Raw genomic sequence first — 10,318 nt, 5'->3', positions numbered from 1 at the left:
AAATACAGCAATTCTTCACACACCTCCAAGTGTCACAGGCAGTCCAGCACAAGGCATTTTTAAGCGCAAGATCAGGCAGGGTCTATTGACATGCAGACCACTTTCCTTGGCAAAGATTTTTAAGCCTTCCAAGGAGAAGTTCCTATCGGTAAAGCAGTACAGGATCACAGATATTGTGAGGAGACTGGAGCCATGGAAGAATATTACTTAGGCAGTACAATCCAAGAATTCTCATTGCTAAGATTCTTTTCCCCCTCCTCAAATCTAATACATGCCTTCTCCACATGTTGTTTACCTTGGATCTCTCAATGGGATCCAAGAACAGAATTCTCTTCTAATCAAGGTCCATTTCTAGCTCAGTCCTGTCCAACTCCTGTGACCTGGGCCTGTGCCAGTATCTCGCATATCTTTGCAGTGCCAGGCAATGCTTTGGTTGTCCTATTAGCCCCTCCTCCCAGGGGAGAGGAGTCAGTTTTCAAACAGCTTATTGCCACACATTCAGGGCAGCATTTGTTATTAATACTGAATTTGGCAAAGGGTAAGAACACCCCATTTTCCATAACGTATTCCTCACACAGCAGAGCTGAGCCTGGAAATCCTGTTTAGCATATCCATAATGGTATGTCTCACTGTGCTGGGTTTCTGAGCCTTTAATGAGGGCAAATTGGATGTACGTCATCAATCTAGATTGCAGATATGTACTTCAGTCTTTCCACATGATCAACAATCAAAGGGAGAAACCTCTGCAGTCTATATGGACCCATGCAGCAAGGACTGACTTACCACAGACAGGCAAATACGGTTCTGAAGTCCTGACAGCAGGCCACAGGAGAGAGTGTCTTAACAGGCTGGAGTTATCTACATAGGTAGAATCCATCGCCTCTCACTGCTGCAGGAAGAGAGGGAGGAGGAAGGTGGGAAGAGCAATGCACAGAGAAGAATCTTTATCCAAGGGCTATCAATTACAGAGCAAGGCGGCAGGATAGAGACCCGGCTCTCTTTCCACCTCCACATGCCCTCTCCCCACAAATGCAGCTGCCACCACTTGACGGGGATAAAAGGCGAATTGTTCAGCTTGCTCCTTTCACATCTAGAAGGGGAGTCTTTGCCAGGGAAAAGGGCTGTCAGGTTTTCAGCTGGATAAAGCAATGACAAACACACACCCCCTACGCTGCCCTTTTTTGCTTATCTGAAAGGGGGAAAAGGAAAAGGGAGGAAAAGAAAAAAAAGGGCTCTGTAAACATTTTAAGAGGAGACATTTTGGATTTTTTTTTTTCCTAAGGGGATAAAACAACCCTTCCCTACAGCCCCACCCTCAAAGCACTGGTTTTGGGGAGCACTGAAAATGGAGATTCAGAACTGTGCGCTCCGGTCTCGGAAGAAGCCCTCAGCCACTTGTGCTTCTCTGAAAGTGACGGTAATGGAGTTTGCTGTGATGTCTGTCACTGTCACTTCGCTGGGGGGCACAGTGGGAATCCAAGGGAGACTGCCATCCACATCTGCTGCAGAAGGAGAGGCAGATAAGAGCATGTTAGTGAGAGAGAGAGAGGGTGATGAAGAAGGAAGGAGGAAGAAGAGAGGGAAGGGAAGGATTGAAAAGGGGTCTCCTTTCTGACAAACAGTGGTTGAAATCAGCCAGTACTGAGTCTGCATGTACAAGGCAAGAAAGAGTACGGACAAGCCCTCCCCTCAGAGGCTAAGGGAAAATGGAGGATCACTGCAGGATATAATGGGAAAGGAAAGAGCAGTAAGGTTTCCAGATACACATGAGCATTGGAGCAGCCTACACAGAGGTCAAAAGACCCTGTAACACCATACAGCTCATCTAACCATCCACAGTTCCCTGATACCTCTCACCCCATCTCAGCCCCTAATTTGGCTCTGTGTCAGCAAAGCACGCTCATCCAGGTGTGAGCTCACCTGGTTGTAAATGCCCTTCACTGCTGAAAAGTCAAAAATCACACACTTTTATACACGTTCTTCACATATTCCTTTGTGGAGTCAAAGGGATCCAAAATGGAGGGTCTTCCTTCTACTGCACCTGCAACGCAGGCTGGTGCCATTCTCCAAAAAATCCATCAATACTGCTTCACAGAGAGGTCTCTCTCCCTTTCTTGCATCCCTCCTTTGCTCTCAGGTATCTCCACATGAGAAACCCAAGCATCCCTGCACTTTCTCACTCTAAGAATAATTATCAGTCCCTCTGCCACCCAAAGCCTCAGTTCTCCCGAACCCCCCCGAGACAGCCACAAAAACATAAAAAAAGGAAAACATCCGCTCTGCTGTCACTATACCTGTACTATATACCTTGCTGTCCCAAGCTAAGCCAGGAATGAGGGCCCCTTAAGGGCATATTTCCTGGCTTCCGTCTCAAATACCTGGGGTGCCTGCTTTCATCTCAGAAAGAGTCCAATCCCCTCTAACAATGAGTGTAATTCCATGCAGGCTGTGTGTCAAGGGGAGATCAAAAACTTTTCTGTAGTGCCATCCACTCTTCTAATCCCAAAGTGCTTCAGAGGCCAGTGCTTCTAGAGGGGGAAGCAGCCCCACACATTTGCCTGTTGCCAGGATGCAACACTGGGTTGCTCTGTGCTACCCTCGTTGCTGCCTCCCTGGATTTTGCGCAATGTTCAAGTCCCTCTCAGAAAGGAGGCCATAGTTTTGATTCCCAGAACAAAGCCCTCTTCCCCCAAATCCTGCATAATCCAGCTACTCCTAGCAAGGTGTAGCAGAATTCCCTTAGCTACTACAAGCAACACAAGCCCCGCTTTTCCACGCCTCAGGAAAGCTACGCCTTCAGAAGCTCTAATAATGCAGGGGTAGAGTTGCCCTGGTAACTCAGAACAACGCATGCAACCCACAGCCCTCCTGAACAAGATGCTGGTATCCCTCCCCGAAATGCCAAATGTGCTTGGACATCTCCCATACCTACACTCGTGCTGCCTACTCAGTGGGATCAAGCAAGAGTTACAATCCTCACTTCATCTCTCTCATATCCTCTCATGTAGCTCTATAGCAAGGAATTTTAGATGACATGGGGTTTGGAGAGGAAAGGAAGGAGGGGTCAGAGGTATGCACTATGGCTTCCTAGCAGCATTCCTGTATGTTCCTGAGAGCGGTACTATGAGACAAGTGTTGGTGTCCAAGCTTGTCCGCTGCTAGACAAGCTCCTTTAGCAGGGCAGCAGGCTGAATACATGTGCATGTGTGGACAGAGCCAGAGTTCAATACTACCACACCTGCATGTCACTTCTGCTGTGAGGAAACTGTCAGAGGGGAGTAACTTGCAGTATGTTCCACATGTTTTCCAACACTGGCAGGGGCATCACTGATATAAGCCTACAGAGAGGCAGCAGCACCAAAAAAGCAGATTAACCTGTGCTATTCATCCAGTCAAGAAAGGAACTTGCAGACAAGAGTGCCACAGGGTGAGCCAGTGAGAGCCGCTCTGATCTGACCTAAACCATGATCCCAGGATGAGGCAAGCAAGGAGGAAGCATGCAGAGCATCCTTCTTATGCTCCAAACTTCACAGCCAAGGCGTGTCTGGCCTTACCTTCTTTGCTGGTATGCTGCACGGACTCCCAGTCCTCAGGGCCTTGCCTGGCCTCTAGGCCCACTGCATCATTCAGGAAGAACTCATGTCTGCAGTTTCGGCTCTCCAGGCTTGAGATGCGGGGGAACTTCTTCCTTGACAGTCGCAGGTACTTCTGGTTTTTGCGCTGCTTTCGGAGAGAGAATGGCAGGACCGCTCCCCCAGTCTTCTCTGAGAACTCTGCCTGCCCTGGCTTGGCCCCTGGCAGGCTGCTGTCTCCTCCTCCAAACCTCCGTGCAAGAGAGAAGCAGAGCTTCTCCTTTCCCTTGTGGGCACTCCTCAAGTCCATGCCATACAGCCGCTGCCAAGACATCAGCGCAGCAAGGGTGAGAGCAGAAATCTGATAATACAGTCAGGGCTCCCACCTGGGAGCCAGGAAACTATTTTTTGTTCAGTCCCTGAACATATAGATGAGCTAGGGTTAAGTTGTGCTATTTCTAGCACACCATTTCTCTCACCTCTTCAACTGCCAGCTAAGTTCTTCCTCATAGGGACTTCCTAGGATTGGGTGCTTTGCTTGACAACAGTCAAAGCATGCTGGAACTCTGCTTCCAACCAGTGGCTACCTTTAACATGATGGGAAGTCCAAGCCCAACATGAAATTAAAAGAGCACACAAACCAGGTAACCTGCAAACAGCCAGGCCCAAAGTTTCTAAAACCCTAGTCCAGAGGGCAAGAGCTGTTTTTAGTTTGCTGGGTTTCTTTGTGGGGAGGAGTTGCTTTGGTTTTTAAAGACAAGTTAGCTGTCTCTTCAGCTAACAGGTTAGATCCAGCTGCCTGCCAACTGATTTCATGTTGTAGTGTTGGCTTGTTACCTCCCTTTTTGTCCATCCAACAGCAAATGGACAGTTTCCACCTCCCTGCAAGCAGAAGAGCAGCACAGCAGCTAACGAGATTAGAAATACACAGAAGAACAAGAGGCTACCTGCAGTAGGAGACGCTTTGGTTTGGGGCCTCTTTTCCTGTACCCTGATGCACGGTCTCTCTCTTCCCTGTGAAAGAGGAACACAAATCAAACCAAGGACTAAATACCACAGGACATCTACCTTTTGCATCACAGCTCCCTCATTTCTTTCCCTCATTAAAACACAACTGTGACCACTGTGGCCTTGGAACACGTTCCAGAATCGCTTCTGGCAGGAGTGAAAGCCTTGCAATAAGGGAATTTCTCTGACTCAGCTGATCAAGGATGTGTTTCGAGAAACTTATCACCTCTCATCAGTCCAGCCCTGGGCCTGATTAAAACCTAAAACTAATTGCTGTTTGGCTTAGTGCTGCTTGTTCTTGGCCTCATTTCTTGAACAGTGCCAGTCAAAGCTGCTTTGACCTTGTTTTGTCCACCTAAGCCAACACCAGGTACAGAGGTCATGCAGGATCTCATCTTTAATGTAGAGACAGCATAGGCACTATATGCACACTGTGAAATAAAGACACTATTTCCTCTTCTTGTGTGCAGGGAAAGAAAGAACACGCGCCCTTACTTTTCTTCATAAGCCACTACCAGGCGAGGGTCCAAGATATGATCCTCTGGCTCCCATGTGCTGTATCTGAAGACAAACATAAGGAATATAAAGTAAACAGTACTTTAATGAAGCATTCTCTCTGCAGGCCTGTTACCAGTGCATTACAGCCCTGGATACTGTCTTCACAAAGGTCGGTGGGGTCTGCCATGACATTGTGAGAACTCTTAAGGAATCTCAGCCATTCCCTCCCCAACTTCCCGCAGACACCACCTCCCTTTCCCAGAACAGGCAGGGCCAAGCTTCAGGCAGAAATGTGTTGGAGAATGAGGAAGACTCTCCTCCTCAGGGCCCCCTCCATGCTGTTTGCAAAGCCTGTACAGACACTCGAAAACTGATTTTAAGTCAATGCCTAAACACGTCTCATCTGCAGCACTTCCTTAGACCCCATGGAACAATGAGACGTGATCTGATACAGCTTTCTGAAAAATAGGTCTCTCTTAATTTAGAGTGCTCAAGGAGTAAGTACGCTTCCTCACCTGCATTATTAATTACCTCTAATCACTGGAGCTGAAAGTATTCATTTAAGAAGAGTTTAATTTTTCTACACCGTTGCCATTCAACTAAACATGTTTAGACCTGGGCCCTAAGGCAAATTGGTGGCGGCTTTCCAGCTATTCCTCTTGCTCGACTCCCCCTGCAGGTTATTTGTATTTAGCAGAGGTCATGCGTGTTTCCGTACCAGCGCAGGAGAAACCCATCTGCCCTGTGGTCATGGCTACCAAACCTACTCAAAATAAGCTTGATGCTTTAGAATTAGCCTGTGAACAGTGTCACTCGCTGCCCCATCTCCCTCCTCAGAGAACTGTGCCGGAGAGCTGTGACAGAAGTCAGATGCTCAGGGAAGGATTGAACGTACCAAGCAGACAACGCCAAAAACAGTTCCCAAAAGGCACAGCTGCACTTAACACCAGGGAGAAGCAGCCAAAACCTCCCATTGTGGAAGGCAAAAGGATCACAAGGTGGTCCTCGTGGCGTGTTTGCGTCTAAAGGATCAAAGGTGGCATGTCTCTACCATATAAACTCAAAGGCAAAGAAGGCAAGTCTGAAACCCTGAATGCCTCAGAAAATTAATTTTCCTGGAATGTGAGGTCCAGGGCCTGGAGCAAAGCCTCTCCTAGCCCCTGAGGAGGAAAGCCAGAAAGCAGCCACACACAGGTATGTAAGGGTGCATTTGCATCAGTGCCTTTAAACAGGGGGAAAACACTTCACGATCTTTATATTTCTGGATGAAGTGCAGGCTGTGCATGAGGACACGACACATGCACATATGTACACAGGGGAGGTGGTTTGGGAATGCTTTTCCCTTTCATCTCTCCGCTAGGTAGAAGAAAGGTATAAAATAGAGAAGCACTCCTGGAGAATGCATCTAGAAATGAAATTACAATTCTTTTGTAAAAGGAAAAAACAAAATTATGAAATTCAGGTATCCCAAGGTGCACTGTATATCAGAGAGTTAAGAACAGCCATGTCTTCAAAACCACCTGATCCCTCCCTCCCTCCTTTGCTGAAGCCTCCTGCAGCAACCTGGCAGTGAGCTGTCAGTGTCAGGATGCTGTTGAACAGAGGAAGGTTTCCTCCCAGCTGCAGGGATTCTGGCACTCATTCTACAAATTTAAGAAAAATAATAACAGGAGGAGGGGAAAAAACCCCATTGGATTGCTTTTCGGGGGGGGGGGGGGGGGGGGGGGGGGGGGAGTGTCAAAACTTTAAAAAAAAGCCAAACTGGTGGGTGTTGCCTTTTCTCTGCAGTTCAGTTTCTGGCTTCGCTGCAGTAGCAAAACACTGCATATTAAAAAAAAAAAAAAACCAACCAAAAAAAAACCCACCCATGGTTCAGTTTGCCACGTGCGCGCGCGCACTCAAAGCTGTATATACGGGTACACGCAGCCCAGGCTGCAGCAGAACTGCAGAAAACAGGCACTCTGGAAAACACAGATCATATGATCTTACTTCCCCCTCCTTCTACTCCTCCTCTTCCCCCTCCCCTCTTGACTCCAGCACAAGTTGTAAACAAGCTTGCAGCTAGAATCAGATTGTAACTCCTCCATTCCCTGACTCCAGCAGCACAATCGGTGCAGGGTATTGACAAGAATTTTTTACTAAAAGAAAAAAGTGAACTATCAATTATGTGGGAAAGCAGAAAACTACTGACCTATCCTCACTCCCTTCCATAAAGCTTTCAATGGGAATGATGGGATAACTGGTACAGAGATTAGAAAAAGCAATGCAACAAGGTTGGGGAGGGGAATGAAGAGAAACATGACATGGGATGAGGAAACAGAGTATGTCAGAAGACAAAGATGCAGCGTGTGGTGCTGCATGCTAGCACAGGCATGTGTGTGTTTAGCAACAAGGAACAGAGGCTCCTAGCAGGATGAAAGTGACTTCAGTGCTCAAAGCATCTTGGTTTAAAGCAACTTAAACCACTGAGTGAACAGTTAAAATGGAGCGGAGGGGTGGGGGGTTGGTAGAGAAGAGAAAAAAGAAAAAAAGAAAAAAAGTCAGTGCTCCTCAGAGTTCGGGGGGAGAGGAAAGGTCTTTGGACGTGTCACATTCAAAAGAAGGGAACCCTAACATTCCCTTGTTCCCTGGGCAGAAGGCTGTGCTTTCAGTTCCCAAAAGCGAGTTTCTTGCACCCCTAAAGTTCTAAGGCGCAGCACAGGGAAAGGCAGGAGTAAAAATAAGGGCTGCTCTGTCCAAGGAAACGTTACACCATGCCTCAGCCCACCTTGTTGGGAAGTGACCTTACAAGAGATGGACCTCAATGTGTTTGTTGAAAGGAGAATGGGATAAACATCAAAAGAGGATGGTGCTTCCCAGCCTACAAATACATTTCCCAACCTCTACCAGTGATTAAATAAGGCTACTTAGAAGGCTGAAGCAGTTCAAGAACTGACACATACTGTATGGCAACTGGTGCTCAAGGAGTGCACAAGGTTACACTTTGACAGCAGAACTTACCCTGACAGCAGAATTTACCCTTTCCCACCACCACCAGAGATGGGAAGCTGCTTATATTCACACATGCCCTATAAACCCTAAGGATTAGGCACGAAGATTAGACATGCAGGAACACATTTCAACTTCTTGGACACCAGGTACAACCAGTCAGGACCATCCTAGTGGGCCCCTCTTTGCAGCTGCAAGGATGAACCCATAAAAGCAGCCCCCTTTGCAATGCAAGTGTGTGTGTAATGTAGTGGTACCCACGCACACTGTGTATGTACACACACGGAGTTACAAACAGAAGAGCAAAGACAGGGCCCCATACAGGTTGGCCAGGAGGCTGCTAGCTAACATAGTAATATTCTCCAGTCACCTAATCCTTTTAATCTCAAAGCATTTTACAGACTGTTTAGGCACAGACCAATCACTCTTCTTCAGAGGCAGCTGCATTTTAATAAGTATCTGTAAAAATTGCATAGCAATGCTGCAGAAAGATTTTTTTTTTTGTTTCCTTTTTGCAACATAGCAACCAAAGCAAAAGCAGAAGAGGCATTAGAAATAACAGAGGGTCTGGACAAGAAAATGAAGGCATGGCAGTAATTTTCAAAGGACAAAGATCACCTGCATTTGGCTACTATCAGTAAATCTGAAACATTACCGCTTTCTGTTAGTGAACTGCAGAGGGGAAACAGTAGGACAAGAAGACAAGACCATCAACTTGTTTTCAATTTTAAAAGACTGCATATAGCTCTAAAAATAAAGTGGAGTCCTCTTGGTGCTGACTCAGAAAAGCAGAAGCCATTCCAAATTCAGAAGAACCAGGGTTCCCTGTTGAACTCATAATGAATTTGTATCTAGAAAGCATCTCAATGGAATATTTCAGTGGTGGCAAAACCCAGTCAGAATAGACAGGCACACAGTTTGTATCCCTCAGCTGCCCAGCTGGAAATAGATTTGGTTTTGGTTTGTGGCTCTTTGGTTTTGTTTATTGTCATTGGAACGAGGGACAAGATGCTCAATTGCAAAGGTACAGTGTAAGCTATTATTGAATATTAAAGAAAGAAGAGTGAAAGACAAGTAAAACAGGACTTACTTGGGGGGCCATCCTTTCCATTTCACCAGGTATTCTACTTTACCCTAAGGGCAGAAAAAGGAAGAAGAAAACAAGTGAACTCCACAACCAGATATGGGCTACAGCAAAAGATGCGACCAATCAGCAGGACTCAACTCTGCAACTGAAAAGCTCATTTCCCATCGCGTTGTTTTCAAAACAAAGCCACTTCCTCATTCACCTACACTTGCTATACCTTTCTCCCCAGAAAACAGAAACACAGGGATTTAAGCATGTTTGAACTACCATCAGCTCAGGATCACACCTTTGCAAAAGCTTTGTGGAAAGAAAACCCCAAGAGCCAACCAGAGAGCAAGACTACAACCATTCCCACATTTACAGGCAACCCTACAAGAAGTCAGCACGCAGAAACACAAGAGGGAGTTGTATGCCAGGAGCAAGTGTCAGATGAATTTATTTTTTAAGCAGAGAGAAGAAATATAATATTTCAGAAGCTATGTGGCATCTCTTTGACATGTTCCCTTCCAGTTGCTATATGCTTTACTCAAACACTGTTCCATCCATCACAGTCTCTCAACCTTTCGACCCAAGCAAACAGCAGCTCACAGTTGAAGTTCAGTTACACGTTTATTTGTTCACTCTAAGCACAAGATTTAAAATGGAAAAAAGTGTAGTGATTGGAAACAACGTTCAAGGCCTTCATGAGCAATGCATACAAGTATTAAAACCTTTAATATTATCCTGAGAGGCTTGTTAAGCACTTCCCAAAGCATGGCAGAGGCCATCATGCATGCAGGATGACCATACCTTGACGTGCCACTATTACAGCTGCAGACATCTCTACACAACTGCACAGCAAGCAAAGCACTCCAGTACTCAGGCTAAAGAACTGTGTTCTTCATGGGGGGCTCATGAGCTTCATAAAATCACAGACTGGTTTGGGCCAGAAGGGACCTTAAAGCTCATCCAGTTCCAACCCCCTGCCACGGGCAGGGACACCTTCCACTAGAGCAGCCCATGCCCACCCCCCTGCCACGGGCAGGGACACCTTCCACTAGAGCAGGCTGCTCAAAGCCCCTTCCCCACGTTTGGAGACGCTGCCCTTAGACGGAACTATCCACCAGAGGCCACAACACGCTGCGGGCTAGCGGGTTAATCCCCATAGCGCCGCACCACGGGCACC

The 10,318-nt window shown here is 46.8% G+C and overlaps 1 protein-coding gene across 1 annotated transcript; it reads right to left on the bottom strand.

Annotated features, from left to right (window-relative positions):
* Positions 1–1,239: 1,239 nt before the first annotated feature.
* Positions 1,240–9,194, bottom strand: CBX7 (chromobox homolog 7). The gene is made up of 5 exons (XM_010022368.1): positions 9,157–9,194; positions 5,076–5,141; positions 4,520–4,586; positions 3,555–3,894; positions 1,240–1,502 (listed from the first exon to the last, which is right to left on the bottom strand). Exons 4-5 carry the CDS (start codon positions 3,880–3,882, stop codon positions 1,354–1,356), a joined length of 477 nt encoding a protein of 158 aa, XP_010020670.1. The 5' UTR covers positions 3,883–3,894; positions 4,520–4,586; positions 5,076–5,141; positions 9,157–9,194; the 3' UTR covers positions 1,240–1,353.
* Positions 9,195–10,318: the final 1,124 nt, after the last annotated feature.

This window comes from Nestor notabilis, unplaced genomic scaffold (assembly GCF_000696875.1).
Source record: "Nestor notabilis isolate BGI_N333 unplaced genomic scaffold, ASM69687v1 scaffold18219, whole genome shotgun sequence".
Taxonomy (NCBI): Eukaryota; Metazoa; Chordata; class Aves; order Psittaciformes; family Psittacidae; genus Nestor; species Nestor notabilis.
This window is presented reverse-complemented; position numbering and strand designations above follow the sequence as displayed.